This window comes from Nerophis ophidion, linkage group LG27, assembly GCF_033978795.1.
Source record: "Nerophis ophidion isolate RoL-2023_Sa linkage group LG27, RoL_Noph_v1.0, whole genome shotgun sequence".
NCBI lineage: Eukaryota > Metazoa > Chordata > Actinopteri > Syngnathiformes > Syngnathidae > Nerophis > Nerophis ophidion.
This window is the reverse complement of record NC_084637.1, coordinates 34,049,517-34,069,399: the sequence shown is the minus strand read 5'-3', so window position 1 is coordinate 34,069,399 and position 19,883 is coordinate 34,049,517. Positions and strand designations below refer to the sequence as shown.

The 19,883-nt window shown below is 40.8% G+C and overlaps 1 protein-coding gene across 13 annotated transcripts in view; it reads left to right on the top strand.

Annotated features, from left to right (window-relative positions):
* The window catches only part of mbnl2 (muscleblind-like splicing regulator 2), a 102,001-nt gene that overhangs the window by 14,980 nt on the left and 67,138 nt on the right, over positions 1-19,883 (top strand). For 12 of the 13 annotated variants that reach the window (XM_061889045.1, XM_061889046.1, XM_061889048.1 and 9 more), the window contains one exon: positions 6,771-7,471. The exons of the other annotated variant lie outside the window; for it this stretch is intronic. In XM_061889045.1, coding sequence (XP_061745029.1) covers positions 7,298-7,471 — 174 coding nt within the window. In that variant the 5' untranslated portion in view covers positions 6,771-7,297. The remainder of the gene's footprint in view (positions 1-6,770; positions 7,472-19,883) is intronic. 13 annotated transcript variants of the gene reach the window in all.

Here is a 19,883-nt window from a genome sequence, read left to right as displayed (position 1 = left end):
TAAAAAATATGTGTAAACTAAAGATGGACACAGAAGCTTAACTTGGGCTGCAACTAACGAGCTTCCTCAAAACAAAGTGTATTTTGTTATGATGTTTTTGGAAACTTGATCACAGGTATACTTGGATGGCTGGGTTCAGATGGTAGAGCGGCTGTGCCAGCAATTTGAGGGATCCAGGTTCGATAGTGATTGAACGATGGGTTTCTCAGTTCTCTGTGAAGCTTTATGAGTGTCTAGAAAAGTGCTGTAAAAATCCAATCTATTATTATCATTATTATTACTTTAGCTAAAATGACAGTTGTATATTGATACATATATCTCACACAACACTGTCTCTCCATTTTTACTGGATTACAAGTTAACTACTTTATTGAGGAGAATTGGAGACCGCATCCTCCATATCTTTGAAATGCCTCTGCTTTAAATGTTCCTGCATCAGAAACATACTGCCATAAAAATCAAGTTCAGCTTTGCAAATTAAGCAAACAATTTGTATCTTTGACGTGTTTAAGGTGAAATGTTTCCATAGTTTCGATGTTTTTGATCACGGTGTTGTTGTACTGGCAGCAACCATTTTTCTCTTCCTGTGCGCATGTGCCTTACCTCCTAGAAAAACATGAGGATTAATTTGTAATCAGCAAAATATTGTTTAAATTAATGGTTGCACACTTAAGCTTAACCCAGATCTAACCAGACTGCCAACCATGTTTCTTCAGGTTCTGTCAGATCTGTATTCTCTTTCAAAATAATTTGTAAAAAAAGATTTGTTTCTTCTCTTAATAGTATCATTGAGATTACAAGTATCCCTAAACTTAGTTTATACCAGCTACTCATCTTCTCTTTTTTCTCCTATCAGGGGGCCATCATAGTTAAAGTTAAAGTACCAATGATTGTCACACACACACTAGGTGTGGCAAAATTATTCTCTGCATTTGACCCATCACCCTTGATCACCTCCTAGTGAGTCATGTTTCAACAATTTTTATAGCTAAGGTTTTTTTGGGGGGCCCACAGTAGCTTAGTGGTTAGCACGTTGGCTGCGCAGTCAAGTGATCCAGTTTCAAATCACTGTTTTGGCATCTCTGGGTGGAGTTTGCATGTTTTGTCTCCGGGTATTCCACCTTCCTCCCAAATTACAAAAACAAGCCAGTTAATGGTAATGTGTGAATGGGAGTGTGAATGGTTGTTTGTTAATACCTGCCCTGTAATTGGCTGGCGACGAGACCCGGGTGCAGGCTGCGGTTTACCCGTCCCAACTGAAGACATGTGCTATAGAAGATGGATGGATGGAGACTTTTCATTCAGAATCTGCTTACTAAACCTTTTTTACTGGCTGGGAATCCAAATTGTTCTAGCCAAATAACAGTTAGGTATTTTTACAGTACAAAACTTATAACATGTTTATAAAAGGTCTATTTTAAACAAAGGTTTATGTTTTTACAGTGTTTCTGTAAAAAGTGTCTTTGTGGTGTCCCTAGCCTTTGTTTCTCTGATCCCTGTTTAGCCAGAAACATTTCCAGATGTGCCTACCAATTTTTTTTTGTCTAGTAGTTTAGTATTGAATTACATACTGTTTGCTCAATGGAAAGGTCACTTCCTTTGATTGTTGCTCCAGCAATTGTCCAGTCATCTGTCCCTAGAAAATAACAACACACAAGCGTGAGTGTCCTGAGAGAATACCCCACTTCTAGTTTGGACTCTGGGGAACAAGTGGATATAATAGGACACTGGACGGTGTCAAAATGAAAGTCTGGCACTGGCATATGCATCTGTCTCGGTCACTCTTTGACTTCTGGACAGTGGCCCGGAATAGTGCTGCGCTGTGCAGTTTTCTATCGGCTAGGTCAGTACTTCTCAAAAAGTGGGGCGGAACCCCCTGGGGGGTCGCTGTGAGGTTTTAGAGGGTGCGTGGAGGGGAGGTTTTCAGAGTGGTTCTTTATTCATGCTTAAACATTACACAAGCAGCCACTTAAGTGGTGGCAGTGCTCAAACCAATCAACAGGGGGCTTGTTAAACCAAGTGACCAAAGTACACAGGAACATCACATTACAGAACTGACAGAGGAAGGGAAGTTTTTGACAGGAATGAAAAGAAAAACAAAGGAAGCATCAGAGGCAAGGGTCAATAAAAAATTGGGAAACATGTCGTTGCAAACATAGTCTTGGGTTGACCAGTGTGGGTCAATCTGGAGACCATACTTTTCAGTTATGTTTATGGAGGTGGGAATCTTTGGGCACCTCACATTTCAATTACGGTTATGATTCAGGGGCTATGATTTAACTATAAACCGATTTTATACATATCTATATTTATTATATTGTTTTATCATCCTGGAGTTAAATGTTGTGCCTTCTAAATCCAAAGAATGTTCAGACACTTTGGCACCAGTTGCCACAAACTTGCATCTCAAAAACGTGTGTCCTCTTTCTAGTCATTCATATCTGTTGCTAAAAGTGTTGCCAGCCGGCGGCCACACTGTACGGTTATTATTGTCTCGCCTATTAATCTACTTGCTAATAACCTCTTTTTAGCTGGTTACACTCTGCTGTAACACAGTTCTTATAAGCTTTATGTTGAAGTGTACAAATAATTTATAATTTTCTCGTTTATCTACTTCACATTCAAGCTTCTCCCCTTGTCCATCCTCCGTGTTTGTCCGGGCTAAACCAGCTGATACGCAGCGTTGAAATAACTTTGGCTCATGGTTCTTCCATGGTTAGTAATAAAAAAAACATTGAATAACATTTAGATCATTTTAGAACCATCTTTATAACGTTATTATGTACAAGAGAGGGGAAGGAGACAACAGCATCAGAAGATCAGCTTACCAGGTTTATTGCAACCTTTGATTAATGTGTGATAGGTGTATGCTACTTTAAGTGTTTGGTGCAAGACTATGTGTAATATTAACCATGTGAATACTACCAAGAGATGTTGTAAGTGCGTGTTGGATGAATCTTTCAGCAGTCCAGAAGTGGTGTTCAGGGATGAATAGTCTCTCTTATTGCTATTGTACTATTTTTTCAGCTATAGTTACATTAATCGTTAGTAATGTAGCAGCCTAGTTTTTAATGGCAAGGTCCCTGCTTTCACATGTTGACAAAAATATAACATTTACATAATAAAAACCAACTGCAGGCTTCCCAAATGCTGTAATAAATTAAGCATGATGAGTTGACCTGAAATTGTTTAATGTTGCACTTTTTATACGTAGAAGAAAAGTTTGGTCATGTTATTTAATCAAAGCACCAATTTGAGGCATTTTAATGTGGATTAATGTGGGCAGAATTATTATAGTGTTCCCAATGTTGAAAGGATAAAGCCATTGTTTACAAATTTGGTAAATAAATAACCAAAAAATGTATATTTTGTTGTTTTCTTACTGTACCGAAAATGAACCGAACCGTGACCTCTAAACCGAGCTACGTACCAATAAATTAGGGTTACCTAATATATATATATTTGGTACCACTAATATATATATATATTAGCATCGCGTGGACATCAGGGGCGGTACCTCTGGATTGGCAGACCGGGGTGGTGGTTCCTCTCTTCAAAAAGGGGGACCGGAGGGTGTGTTCCAACTATCGTGGGATCACACTCCTCAGCCTTCCCGGTAAGGTTTATTCAGGTGTACTGGAGAGGAGGCTACGTCGGATAGTCGAACCTCGGATTCAGGAGGAACAGTGTGGTTTTCGTCCTGGTCGTGGAACTGTGGACCAGCTCTATACTCTCGGCAGGGTTCTTGAGGGTGCATGGGAGTTTGCCCAACCAGTCTACATGTGCTTTGTGGACTTGGAGAAGGCATTCGACCGTGTCCCTCGGGAAGTCCTGTGGGGAGTGCTCAGAGAGTATGGGGTATCGGACTGTCTTATTGTGGCGGTCCGTTCCCTGTACGATCAGTGCCAGAGCTTGGTCCGCATTGCCGGCAGTAAGTCGAACACATTTCCAGTGAGGGTTGGACTCCGCCAAGGCTGTCCTTTGTCACCGATTCTGTTCATAACTTTTATGGACAGAATTTCTAGGCGCAGTCAAGGCGTTGAGGGGTTCCGGTTTGGTAACCGCAGGATTAGGTCTCTGCTTTTTGCAGATGATGTGGTCCTGATGGCTTCATCTGACCGGGGTCTTCAGCTCTCGCTGGATCGGTTCGCAGCCGAGTGTGAAGCGACCGGAATGAGAATCAGCACCTCCAAGTCCGAGTCCATGGTTCTCGCCCGGAAAAGGGTGGAGTGCCATCTCCGGGTTGGGGAGGAGACCCTGCCCCAAGTGGAGGAGTTCAAGTACCTAGGAGTCTTGTTCACGAGTGAGGGAAGAGTGGATCGTGAGATCAACAGGCGGATCGGTGCGGCGTCTTCAGTAATGCGGATGTTGTACCGGTCCGTTGTGGTGAAGAAGGAGCTGAGCCGGAAGGCAAAACTCTCAATTTACCGGTCGATCTACGTTCCCATCCTCACCTATGGTCATGAGCTTTGGGTCATGACCGAAAGGATAAGATCACGGGTACAAGCGGCCGAAATGAGTTTCCTCCGCCGTGTGGCGGGGCTCTCCCTTAGAGATGGGGTGAGAAGCTCTGCCATCCGGGAGGAACTCAAAGTAAAGCCGCTGCTCCTTCACATCGAGAGGAGCCAGATGAGGTGGTTCGGGCATCTGGTCAGGATGCCACCCGAACGCCTCCCTAGGGAGGTGTTTAGGGCACGTCCAACCGGTAGGAGGCCACGGGGAAGACCCAGGACACGTTGGGAAGACTATGTCTCCCGGCTGGCCTGGGAACGCCTCGGGATCCCCCGGGAAGAGCTAGACGAAGTGGCTGGGGAGAGGGAAGTCTGGGTAACCCTGCTTAGGCTGTTGCCCCCGCGACCCGACCTCGGATAAGCGGAAGATGATGGATGGATGGATGGATGGATATATATATATATATATACATATACAGTATATGTATATATATACAGTATATGTATATATATATACATATACAGTATATGCATATATATATATATATATATATATATACAGTATATATATATATATATATATATATATATATATATATATATATATAAATATCGTTTTTGAATCGAGAATCGAATCGAAGCGAAAAAATCGATATATTATCGAATCGTGACCCCAAGAATCGATATTGAATCGAATCGTGGGACACCCAAAGATTCACAGCCCTAATATATATATATATATATATATATATATATATATATATATATATTAGGGCTGTGAATCGAATGGCTTCGATTCGATTCTCGATTCAAAAACGATATTTTTCCGATTCAAAACGATTCTGTATTCATTCACGACATAGGATTTCAGCAGGATCTACCCCAGTCTGCTGACATGCTAGCAGAGTAGTAGATTTAAAAAAAAAAAAAGCTTTTATAATTGTAAAGGACAATGTTTTATCAACTGATTGCAATAATGTAAATTTGTTTTAACTATTAAACGAACCAAAAATATGACTTATTTTATCTTTGTGAAAACATTGGACACAGTGTGTTGTCAAGCTTATGAGATGCCATGCAAGTGTAAGCCACTGTGACACTATTGTTCTTTTTTATTATTTTTAGAAATGTCTAACGATAATGTCAGTAAGGGATTTTTAATCACTGCTATGCTGAAATTATAATTAATATTGTTACTGTTGTTGATAATATTCATTTTTGTTTCATTACTTTTGGTTTGTTCTGTGTGGTGTTTGTGTCTCCTCTCAATTGCTCTGTTTATTGCAGTTCAGAGTGTTGCTGGTTCAGGTTTGGTTTTGGAATTGGATTGCATTGTTATGGTATTGCTGTGTAGTGGTTTGTTGGAATGATTAAAAAAATAAATAAATAAATAAAATAAAAATTTAAAGTTAAAAAAAAAAAATCGATTTTTTAAAAATGAGAATCGATTCTGAATCGCACAACGTAAACGATTCGATTTGTATTCGAATCAATTTTTTCCCACACCCCTAATATATATATATATATATATATATATATATATGTATATATATATATATATATATATATATATATATATATATACATATATATATATATATATATATATATATGTATATATACATATATATATATATATATATATATATATATATATATATATGTATATATATATATATATATATATATATATATATATATACCCCCCGCAACCCCGAAAGGGAATAAGCGGTAGAAAATGAATGGATGGATATATATATATATGTGTGTGTATATGTGTATATGTACTGCCTCGAAAGTAAATAATGTTTGTCTTGGTGCCCTTCTAACTTTCCTTGGTGCCCTAAAATATGAGCCCTCCTTTAGGCAACACTTGCCTTGACCTTAAAAAGTAAAAATTCAAGGCAAACTTTCTTTCAGCCCAATATAGCCCCCGAAACAAAAAGTTTAGAGACCCCTGCACTAGACTTATTTTTTCAGGTCGGCCATTGTCTGAGTACAGCACCATAACAGTAAATAAAGCACTGTTGGCCTTGTTTCAGCGTGGAAAAATGTATCGAGAGGGGTATGACAGAAAACAATTAGTAACCTCTGGTCTTGCCGTCCTGCCGACCATTTTTCTTTATTTGAGGTGGGTTGGACCCCGAGATCTTGTCTTGTCCAACAGCTCACATTACGTAGGTTTCTACCATTGATTTTTTTGTCTTGAAGTACATTGCTTATTGACTGGCTTATATTTATACTAGCCAAAAGAGATAAATGCCTTAAAGCAGATCACACATTTTCATTCCATTTATAGTGTTCTCTTCTCCATTCCAGATTGGTGACAGAAAGTGCCTTGTGAGACAGCATCCCTACTTGAAGATCTGTGAAAGTTTTGAAGATTTCCTGAGTCCATCTGCAGTCGAGACAGGACGCCCAGAAACGCTTACTTTAAGCCCTCAACTCCAAACTTCAGAATATCGCTTATTCCTGTCTACATCAGTTCATTCACTTTTGGACGTTTTAGAGACTTTGGGAAAAACAATTGAACTCATCTCTGAGAATGCTTCCTCTGCTTGGCCAGAGGTTTGAACTTGATTCTTGCTGAGTGATGAACAATCCACTGTTTAAGTGACAAGCAACAGCATTGTAGTCCCGTGTACTGCTCACAAACAAGACTGCAAGTTCATTACCGCCACTTTGCCGTCTGCAACGACAAGTCATTCATTTAGCTGAAGCAAGTTTTTCGGCAGGTTTTTTAGCTGCAGACATCAGCTGTTTTTCCTGGAATCCTGTACCAGCTCCTCGGAAGACGTGCTGCCTCCTGAAAACAAGTGTGCTACAAACCAGCTAGCGACGCTGACATGGCTCTAAACATCGCTTCCATTCGTGACACAAAATGGCTGACCTTGGAAGTGTGTCGGCAGTTTCAGAGGGGGACTTGTTCACGCAGTGATGAAGAGTGCAAATTTGCCCATCCACCTAAAAGCTGCCAGGTGGAAAATGGGAGAGTGATCGCCTGTTTTGACTCTTTAAAGGTAAAGAATTTCCTTTTATCGTGTTTAACAATGTTATATTTACTATCACACTACAAAATGATTTTTAAGGAAAGCAGAAAGAGTTAGATTTTGTATTTCCAAATGGTCGGCTGGTGTTCACTGTTGGACGCCCAAATTTCCCCGATGGCGTGCTGCAGTTAGCACTTCATTCTGACCTTAAACTAAAGGTCAGGGAGGTCTGTTGTCATCTTCACTACAGTGTGTTTGTCTAAAGTTACCATACCTTGTCGCCATACTTGCCAACCTTGAGACCTCCGATTTCGGGAGGTTGGGGGCCAGGGGGTGGTCAGGGGTTGGCAAGTTGAGGTGGGTTGGACCCACCTCAACCCCAACCCGTGGTTGGGGATGGGGCGGGGTTAAGTCCACTACTTCTTCCCGGAGGCTATCCAGGTCCAATCACAGCTGCGGCTTGGAACTTACAAGCGTATTTCTTTATCTTACTCGTCGTCGGCGTCGCCACAGCTGTATCTTCCTCGTTCTTCTGCTTAGTCTCCTTGTTGTGTGCGCAGTTGTGCACTGCACTCTCTAAAAGCCGTAGATGTTATTGTCACACATGCATGTACAGTAGATGGCAGTATTGTCCTGCTTAAGAGTGTCACAACATTGCTGTTTACGGCAGACGAACGGCTTTACGGTATACGAAAATGTGACTGCTGTTGTTGTGTGTTGTTACCGTGCTGGGAGGACGTTAATGAAACTGCCTAACAATAAACCCACATAAGATACCAAGAACTCGCCCTCGATCATTCTACAGTTATAACGCGATTGGGCAGACACGCTGTTTATATTGTGGGAAAGCAGACGTGAAAACAGGCTGTCCTCACTCAGGTCCGCATGGAGCTGGAGGGGGCGTGGCCTCCAGCTGCGCCTGAATTTCGGGAGAAAATTTGTCCCGGGAGGTTTTCGGGAGAGGCGCAGAATTTCGGGAATCTCCCGTAAAATCCGGGAGGGTTGGCAAGTATGCTTGTCGCCATCCTTTGTGTTGGTAGGTGCACATTTTTTCTCTTCTAGTAGTTCTGAGACTTCTAGTCTTGGTTCCTTGTCAACGAACACACAAGGCACAAACAACATGAATGTTACCAATTTTGTAATATTTCACTTGCAAAACCAATAATTGAATTTTTATGTTGTGGCTGACATGCTTAAGCCCCCACATGCGGAAAGTAAAATAATCATCCAGGAAAATGCCTTTCACATCAAATTGTATATAGAAGCACACACAAAAGCAACCTTGACAGTGATAAATAGCCTTAGAAACTGGGCCAGAACACTAGGAGGAGGATGTACTCTAGCTTTGTACACAATACTGTTTTATTTGTATTTTTTACCTTGAAATGTTTTCATATTTTAGTTTTAAAAATCCAATTTCAAATTATGTAATATTGCTACACAATTACATCAATCATATCTGACAAAAGGGAATTCACTCTAGGGCTGTCTTCAACTAAGGATTTTCAGTCGAATCTGATTCGTTGACTGACCACAATGGGCAAAATCTATTACGTTATCTTTACACCTTCACACAGCTGGAGCGCGTGCACACACATAAAGGCCATCCCGAAGAAGCAACTAAAAATGTTCAATCGTATTGTTGCTGCATTCAATGATAGCAGTAACAGTGAAGTATTAATAATCACTGAATGGAGAATTGGGGGTGTGTTTAAATAAGTTATCTTCTTCTACCTGCCTTTCAGGCAAAACTGGATCATCATGCTTACATACTGTACATTACCTTTTGCATCATCCATCCATCCATTTTCTACCGCTTGTCCCTTTTGGGGTGGCGGGGGGTGCTGGAGCCTATCTCAGCTGCATTCGGGCGGAAGTCGGGGTACACCATTGATTAATATCATGTGTTGACTTCCTTGTCCTTTTTATGTCATTGGCTGAAATGAATGAATAAAAGAAAAGAAAAAAAGTAAAACTACCTAAAGTTAGTGGCTAAACTCTGCCAAAACGCTATCATGAGCTGACAAAGCTAAAACGTGTGTTATGTGGGTCCGTAGTTATGTGGTCAGAGCCAGAAGAGGGTGAGATATAATACTGACAACACTTTGGTAAGTTAGCGCCCTTTCGGCTTCTGCGAAAAGGTTGCAAACAGGCTCTTTTAAGCCAAAAAAGATCCAAGACGGCTTGTATCTCAAAAAATTTATAAGATATGCATTCATAAGAAGAGGTACCAATGTATACAGATTTGCATACACTATGTACTAACATCCCTAAGCAGATAACTTGTGTGCTAAGAAGCAGATTTGTGCCATCGACTGTACAAAGTTGTCAAGACAATCTGCATTTACCTCACAGCCTAATTATGTGAAAGATCATAACAGATGGCAGTCCAAAACGTTTTGTTGCGGGTCGTCACCAATAAATGAATATATGAGAAACCATGGATAAACTGGTTAAATGTAAGTAGATTTTTCTCTCATTTCCTTGAGCCCTTTTTCACCATATTGAGTCAGAATACAAGATCCTGTGTGTTTTAAGTAGGGATATATTGTAGCGATATGAAATTTGATGGTCACAATAACAGCGATATTACATTTTCATATTGCGGTTACTGTGACAAAAATTATCACGTTATCATTAATTATTGCAGTATTATTGAATGTGCTCAAAATGTACACACACTAAAAATCTTTTGACCAAGGTATTATTAGTAGACACACTGTTAGAAAATCCACTATTTTGCATGTATTTGTGCACCTCCGTCTTTAATAGAATGATCACTTTGTGCTCAGAGAGCACAGCTTGTTGGATCAATTTGCAGGACAGAATCGCTTAATTACTCTGACAGTAATGTGTTTGTATATGTTAAGATTGGGGTATGTCATTTCTTACTCGGAAAAGATGTTGATGCTCCTGTTTTCATGTTGGCATTTAAGGCAATCAGTCCGAGTTCAATACAGCGCATTTATCAGTCTTGGTTTTTTGATCATTTTAATTAGAACATTTATTACTCACCGTCGGGAATTTTACTGTGGTTATCATTATTACAGTTGTCATTACACCCCTAATGTAAGACACTTCTGACTCTGTGATGTAGGCCAGTCTCACCAAATCTTTCCAAGTGATGCCCAAGAGAATAGAAGCTTTACTATCCCTTAGGAAATGGGTTTTCCACAGTAGACTGGTTTTAGCCCCATTATGCCTGTATCGTCTTCCTGGTCTCTCTCACTTGATGATCTATCTTGCCAGTAGTGTGTGCCCCCAGGCATGACTTGATCACTTGATCACAAGCACAAGCACTTCTTTTCAGAAAGAAATTGTGATACCTTTTTTATCTGAACTTTTTCTGGTCTGATGCTCAGTGCCTGTTCAGTGGATGTTCAACTGCAAACTTACTTTAAATTATTTTGGTTTTTCATGGGCATTGTGAGAAAGGCACATGTCTCCTCAACTTGAAGCATATCAGCTATGCTAGGCTTCTCTGAGCATTTTGATATTGCAACATGTGGAGGTTTTATTTTGTCTCCAAGTTCTACACTGTTGGCTCTAGTCATGAAGTCTTTTCATGCTACATTTGCCATAGCCTAAAATAGGACAAGCTGCTACATTTGGCTGACCAGGTATCATTACATTTCCATTGAGACCTGCCTCAAATATGTAACACAGGGACTGCAACGACAGTACAAGCTGTTGTTCCCGCGTGACATGGTTATAACACCTGTCACAGTATCGCTAAGTCAACTTAGGCGGGCAAGTACACAGTGTTTTGCATCATTCGCACACCTTTTAATATGTCACGGATGAAGCCATTTCCTGTGAGCGCTAGGCTAAACAGTTGTTTTGCTGTGAGCAAGATAACCTGTGGCAAAGACAAGAGAAGGGGTCTGGGTTAGACTGGAAATCTAATTAATAGACTGCTTATCATTGCAAAATACATTCTCTGTTGTTCTCACCAATACATATTTCAAATGAGAGTACTGAGAGAGGTTGTCATAACCACATTGTTTAGTTCAGGGGACTGAAAGGTGCCGATACCACACATGTTTTTTGAAGTGGCCAAAAACATGGTGTGATATGGAAAACCATAGATGTCTCCTCAAGGTATGTAGTGTGCATTTTCATTCGGGGCAAATACCGCTCCCCAAGGGTTGTGGTGCCCTGGTTTTGTAAATCATCTTAATCAAGCTCGAGCTTCAGACAAGTCTTTTTTGGGGTCGTGGGATGTCTCAAACTTTTAAATTAAGAGGCATGGGATTGTCGGAAGTAAAAGGTAGAACTAGCTAGAGCTCAAGCAAATGATGTTGTTTTAACATCAATGTTTGGTAGTTAGCGGGATAACTTCAAACTCATTTAACTAGTGAAACTGTGGAGGAGGGACTGAGGGAAAACTGATAAAATGTTGGTGCAGCAGTTTCCTCAAATTCAAAATTAAATGCTCATGTATCCTCCAACAAAATTCAGGTATATGCATGGTATATAAAAGGGTACCATTTGGGGCAAATCAGAATAACAAATATTTAGATTTGACATATGTCTGTTCTATAACGAGGGCCATTCTGATTGTACGGTTTTAAGTCTTTAATAGGGATGTCAAAGTTAAAACACAAGCAAATAATTTCAAAAAATGTTCTCATTAATCATGTATAAACACAGATTAATCATGCAATGTATTATGACTGCAAATGTTCCTTTACATTAACCACAGTTTGTTACCTGAATGGTGGCGTGGGTTGCTCTCCGGTCAGAGATCAGGCCGGTGCAAACGCTTGTGCAAAGATCATTGAGGAGACTCTAACTAAAGTGCTCCTTTTCCCATTTCGTGTCTTAATGAAATTAAACAATGGATGTCCGCTAACTTTTTGCAACTCAACGCCAAAAAAACGGAAATGCTGATTATCGGTCCTGCTAGACACCGACCTCTATTTAATAATACAACTCATTTGACAACCAAACAATTAAACAGGGAGACTCGGTAAAGAATCTGGGTATTATCTTTGACCCAACTCTCTCCTTTGAGGCACACATTAAAAGCGTTACTAAAACGGCCTTCTTTCATCTCCGTAATATCGCTAAAATTCGCTCCATTTTTTCCACTAAAGACGCTGAGATCATTATCCATGCGTTTGTTACGTCTCGCCTCGACTACTGTAACGTATTATTTTCGGGTCTCCCCATGTCTAGCATTAAAAGATTACAGTTGGTACAAAATGCGGCTGCTCGACTTTTGACAACAACAAGAAAGTTTGATCACATTACGCCTTTACTGGCTCACCTGCACTGGCTTCCTGTGCACTTAACATGTGACTTTAAGGTTTTACTAATTACGTATAAAATACTACACGGTCTAGCTCCATCCTATCTTGCCGATTGTATTGTATTGTATGTCCCGGCAAGAAATCTGCGTTCAAAGGACTCCGGCTTATTAGTGATTCCCAAAGCCCAAAAAAAGTCTGCGGGCTATAGAGCGTTTTCATTCAATGTTTATCAATCAATGTTTATTTATATAGCCCCAAATCACAAATGTCTCAAAGGACTGCACAAATCATTACGACTACAACATCCTCGGAAGAACCCACAAAAGGGCAAGGAAAACTCACACCGAGTGGGCAGGGAGAATTCACATTCAGTGGGACGCCAGTGACAATGCTGACTATGAGAAACCTTGGAGAGGACCTCAGATGTGGGCAACCCCCCCCCCCTCTAGGGGACCGAAAGCAATGGATGTCGAGCGGGTCTAACATGATACTGTGAAAGTTCAATCCATAGTGGCTCCAAGACAGCAGTGAGAGTCCCGTCCACAGGAAACCATCTCAAGCGGATCAGCAGCGTAGAGATGTCCCCAACCGATACAGACGAGCGGTCCATCCTGGGTCCCGACGAGCGGTCAATCCTGGGTCTCGACTCCGGACAGTCAGTACTTCATCCATGGTCATCGGACCGGACCCCCTCCACAAGGGAGGGGGGGACATAGGAGAAAGAAAAGAAGCGGCAGATCAACTGGTCTAAAAAGGAGGTCTATTTAAAGGCTAGAGTATACAGATGAGTTTTAAGATGAGACTTAAATGCTTCTACTGAGGTAGCATCTCGAACTGTTACCGGGAGGGCATTCCAGAGTACTGGAGCCCGAACGGAAAACGCGCTATAGCCCGCAGACTTTTTTTGAGCTCTAGGAATCACTAATAAGCCGGAGTCTTTTGAACGCAGATTTCTTGCCGGGACATACGGTACAATACAATCGGCAAGATAGGCTGGAGCTAGACCGTGTAGTATTTTATACGTAAGTAGTAAAACCTTAAAGTCACATCTTAAGTGCACAGGAAGCCAGTGCAGGTGAGCCAGTACAGGCGTAATATGATCAAACTTTCTTGTTCTTGTCAAAAGTCTAGCAGCCGCATTTTGTACCAACTGTAATCTTTTAATGCTAGACATGGGGAGACCCGAAAATAATACGTTACAGTAATCGAGACGAGACGTAACAAACGCATGGATAATGATCTCGGCGTCTTTAGTGGACAAAATGGAGCGAATTTTAGCGATATTATGGAGATGAAAGAAGGCCGTTTTAGTAACGCTTTTAATGTGTGACTCAAAGGAGAGAGTTGGGTCGAAGATAATACCCAGATTTTTTACAGAGTCACCTTGTTTTATTATTTGGTTGTCAAATGTTAAAGTTGTATTATTAAATAGAGGTCGGTGTCTAGCAGGACCGATAATCAGCATTTCCGTTTTTTTGGCATTAAGTTGCAAAAAGTTAGCGGACATCCATTGTTTAATTTCATTAAGACACGCTTCCAACTGACTACAGTCCGGCGTGTTGGTCAGCTTTAGGGGCATGTAAAGTTGGGTGTCATCAGCATAACAGTGAAAGCTAATACCGTATTTGCTAATTCCGGGCTCCAGTACTCTGGAATGCCCTCCCGGTAAAAGTTCGAGATGCCACCTCAGTAGAAGCATTTAAGTCTCACCTTAAAACTCATTTATATACTCTAGCCTTTAAATAGACTCCCTTTTTAGACTCCCTTTTTTGACCAGTTGATCTGCCGTTTGTTTTCTTTTTCTCCTATGTCCCACTACCGAGGATGTCAATCAATCAATCAATCAATGTTTACTTATATAGCCCTAAATCACTAGTGTCTCAAAGGGCTGCACAAACCACCACGACATCCTCGGTAGGCCCACATAAGGGCAAGGAAAACTCACACCCAGTGGGACATCAGTGACAATAATGACCCAGTGGGACGTCGGTGACAATAATGACTATGAGAACCTTAGAGAGGAGGAAAGCAATGGATGTCGAGCGGGTCTAACATGATACTGTGAAAGTTCAATCCACAATGGATCCAACACAGTCGCGAGAGTCCAGTCCAAAGCGGATCCAACACAGCAGCGAGAGTCCCGTTCACAGCGGAGCCAGCAGGAAACCATCCCAAGCGGAGGCGGATCAGCAGCGCAGAGATGTCCCCAGCCGATACACAGACAAGCAGTACATGGCCACCGGATCGGACCGGACCCCCTCCACAGGGGAGAGTGGGACATAGAAGAAAAAGAAAAGAAACATCAGATCAACTGGTCTAAAAAGGGAGTCTATACAAATGTCGTAGTGGTTTGTGTTGTGGTTTGTGCAGCCCTTTGAGACACTAGTGATTTAGGGCTATATAAGTAAACATTGATTGATTGATTGATTGATCTGGAATGGACATTTTAGAAATGCTTTAACTAAGTTTTGAACAAATAAATGACATGCATTCAAATAAAAACTTTTTTTTTAACTGTATACAACAATAAATTGCATTTTGTGTCAAGGTATTGGGGTCTTTTTTTAAATTAATTAATTATGCAGGAAAGTAATTCACTGCAATTAAACATGTTTGATTAAATTTCAAAAGTGTGATTAATCGGATTAAAAAGATTAATTGCTTGAAAACCCGAGTCTTTAGTCAGCGTTAGCTAACACTTGTGACCCCCTTTTTATTTTATTTCAAAAGATGGGCTTGGCTGCATTCCTCTGTGTAAACCTCCTGAACTGGCCACTCCCTGGGCCATGCAAACATGTGGAGGGGAATGTGTGCGGTGTAGGATCAGACAGTGCTCCCTCCAGGTCATTCGCGCAGACAGTAGCTGTTGCAGACACGGGAAACGTTGAAGAGATCTAAACTTCATTCTCAAACAAGCCTCCTCACAGGGAAGACGCAAATCTCCATTGCGCTCAAACCAATGAAATTCCAAAGATAGACGACAAGGAAGGAGTACCAGGATGTTGACCAATACGACCTAGACCTCATTCTGGGATCAACCCTCAATTACTTTATTAATTAGTATTAACATATTTTTTCTTTTATCATTTTGCTAAATGTTATAATTGTTGCTACTTATCTGCGATGAGGTGGCGACTTGTCCAGAGTGTTTGCCGCCTTACGCCCAATTGTAGCTGAGATAGGCACCAGCGGCCCCCGCCACCCCAAAGGGATGGATGGATGTTGCTACTTATTGTACAATGGACTTTGTTATTTTGTTAGTGACTTTTTCTTTATTATAAAAGACTAGCCACAAATCTAGCATATTTGTCTGGTGTTATTGAAGACTGTACTCGTGTTTGAACACCTTCGTTTCTGTTGCTCGATGTTCGCGACGAACAGCAGGAGTTGCAGCTAGCCAGACGTTACACCTGCTTTGCGCTGCTGTTTCAACTGCACTCCTTCTTCTCTTCTCTTATTTACACTTTATTTGCAATCGTTTTAGATCGCTGTCTCTGGGTATATCTCAGATATATTAAAGTACCTCCACATAGCAGACATGCTACCGCTGCTCCTGACAATCCCATGCGTATTGATTGCATCATCACAACATCCGGTTTCTGCAGTGCTGTTTTGGTCATCAAAGTTTATTTTCAGATGCCGAATTATCGGTGCAATTATTTTTGAATAGTGCGCAAATGATAGGTTAAATACATATCCATTCATACTGAGCTGACCTGCTGGTGTTATTGTTTATGTTTGCACGTTATTGATGTTCACGTTACCATGATTGTGAACACACCGTGCCAGAAAGGGGTATGATGGAGAAAGAGGAGGTGCTGTTGCATGTGTGGGAGTGAAACACAGGAGGGAATACATATTGGGCCGGTTGTAAACATAAAATTGTCAATAAAAGTTAAAAACAGTATCATACTTTTTCTGAGTTTTTCTGGACATTACAATACATTATATTTAGGATTGACTATATTAGACTATACTAGTCTTACTCTTGTTTTTTTGCATATTTGAAATACATTTTTTTATAAAAAAACAACTATATATATATATATATATATATATATATATATATATATATGTTACCCTAATGTACTTTCACGTAAAACAACACTAATTTTTAAGTTGTTGGCTTTTATTTTGCAATGGTGGGCTGCCACGATCCATTACATGGAGGGTAAACCCTGCGATTAGAAACATCTGCAATTTACATTATGTTGCTTCGATTAATTGTTCAATACCACAAATTGATCAAATCTGGACTGCATGGAGTGCCTAGAACTTTAAATGTACGGACATAGTTTCTTTATGGCTGTTGTAATGGCGATACATGAATGCGGTTGTGTGTGGGTGCCGTGATCAGTGGAGAGTGGCAATAGAGTGAAAACTGTGACTAAAGCATAAAGACCGGCAACATTTTGAGATCTGAAAAAGATAGACAACGTAGTCAAACGTGTCAAATGGAGCTGATATTCCATTACATTTATAAATTTAAATTAATAGTAGTAAACTGTTGGCACTGCAAAATGTTCAAACAATGTACTGGTAACAATAAGAATTTAAAATTGGACTGACTAATGTTAGAAGTAAAATCTAAAAACCACAATTACATTTGATAAGTAACATGTTTTTATTTTTTGACCATTTCCCCCTTTGACAAATAATAAATGATACTCTTTCAACCTTGTCAAAGGGTGTACAGTCCAGTGGTACCTTGGTTGACGAATTGAAGTGGTTCTGTAATGGAGCTTGCAACCCAAGATACTTCCATCTCAAATCAACGTTCTTCATTGAAATGAATTGAAATACATTTCATCTGTGCTAGGCCACCAAAAACCACCACAATTTGAACATGCAACGTGAATAGAGATACGAGCTCTTTGTAATGCTTTAAGTTGCAAGCCTAAATTTGCGTTACAAGCCTCCCTGGCGGCGCTAGTTGGCATAGCAAATGCTACAGTGAACCCCGTAACACCCTAATACCTCTTACTCTATAGCTAGAGATCGACATAACTTTGTTTTCCAACCATTAGAAACCATTAGCGTTTGTCAAGCTTCTGCAGCCTTGCCACTGAAGCCTGTGCTGCTGGGTCTTGCTCCTGCACCCACAGCTCGGGCTTTTTGCCCATGCTTGAATCTGCTCTGGGATGCGGTGGCCAGGCTGTTTGTTGTTCCGCCACGCTCCGAACTAGCAGTTTCCTCCTCGTCTAGCTCTTGCTGCCCAGTTTAGGCCGAGCCAGTTTGAAGGAAAGTCAGCAGCTCCAAGGGGTCGTGACCCTCCCAGCATGGAAAGTGTCCATCACATGGAAAGTGTCCATTCTTCTCCCCCACTACTTAATCTGATCGTGGGAGATAGAATAGTCAGGAATATCTACTTTTTTCAACTCCAATACTATGGACACTATCGTTACGCTCTATTATTGACCAGCCTTCCCTCTTTGGTAATTCAGCTTATTGTCCATGTTGGGTCCAATGAGATGGCAAGACGATAGTCAGACCAGACCAAAAAATATTTTCAGTCTGCTACAAGAGGTAAATGCTGTACATTATAATTATATTACTATATAAAACTGTCATGATCCGTTGCCCAGATCATGTTCTGTTTAGTTTTGGACTCCTTCAGTTATGTTTTGGTGACCAAGGGTGCTTGCTGATTGGTTTCACCTGCCTCTGATTAGTGTACGGTACACTCACCTGCTGCCGGGCACTAATCAGAGATCTACTTATTCACATTTCTCGCCACACACTGTCTGGCATCCTTATTTGCAGTATGCAACATTGGTATATTCCTGTTTCTTGATTTATGATTCCTGTACTAAGTTTTTGCCTTAGCTTCCGCGTGAGATCAGCACACATTCTTTTTGTTTGTTTCCTGCATGTTTGCATCTATGGTATGATTTATGACAAATAAATCATATCCTACCGGCACACTTCGTCCGGAGTTGTCCGTCTACAACCCGGGAAAGTGACCACGCAGTAAGATGCGACCCAATCGTGACAAAAACTACTACAGTTGTTTTTAGTACATGCTATTGTATTGTTTTTAAACAATATTTATTTTTCAAAAATGTGTTTTTGTTTTTGCATTATAAAATTGTGGTGTTTTGGGTTGGCCACGCACAGATTCAATTGATTTTAGTTCATTCCAATGTGCGACACTGATTTAAAGTATCAATCAATCAATCAATGTTTACTTATATAGCCCTGAATCACTAGTGTCTCAAAGGGCTGCACAAACCACTACGACATCCTCGGTAGGCCCACATAAGGGCAAGAAAAACTCACACCCAGTGGGACGTCGGTGACAATGATGACTATGAGAACCTTGGAGAGGAGGAAAGCAATGGATGTCGAGCGGGTCTAACATGATACTGTGAAAGTTCAATCCATGATGGATCCAACACAGTCGTGAGAGTCCAGTCCAAAGCGGATCCAACACAGCAGCGAGAGTCCCGTTCACAGCGGAGCCAGCAGGAAACCATCCCAAGCGGAGGCGGATCAGCAGCGCAGAGATGTCCCCAGCCGATACACAGGCAAGCAGTACATGGCCACCGGATCGGACCGGACCCCCTCCACAAGGGAGAGTGGCACATAGGAGAAAAAGAAAAGAAACGGCAGATCAACTGGTCTAAAAAGGGAGTCTATTTAAAGGCTAGAGTATACAAATGAGTTTTAAGGTGAGACTTAAATGCTTCTACTGAGGTAGCATCTCGAACTGTTGAATGAGGGCATTCCAGAGTACTGGAGCCCGAACGGAAAACGCTCTATAGCCTGCAGACTTTTTTGGGGATTTGGAAATCACTAATAAGCCGGAGTCTTTTGAACGCAAATTTCTTGCCGGGACATATGGTACAATACAATCGGCAAGATAGAATGGAGCTAGACCGTGTAGTATTTTATACGTAAGTAGTAAAACCTTAAAGTCACATCTTAAGTGCACAGGAAGCCAGTGCAGGTGAGCCAGTATAGGTATATATGTATGTATATATGTATATAAAGGTATATACAGTATAGGTATATATGTATGTATATATGTATATAAAAGTATATACAGTATAGGTATATATGTATGTATAAATGTATATAAAGGTATATACAGTACAGGCGTAATGTGATCGAACTTTCTTGTTCTTGTCAAAAGTCTAGCAGCCGCATTTTGTACCAACTGTAATCTTTTATTGCTAGACATGGGG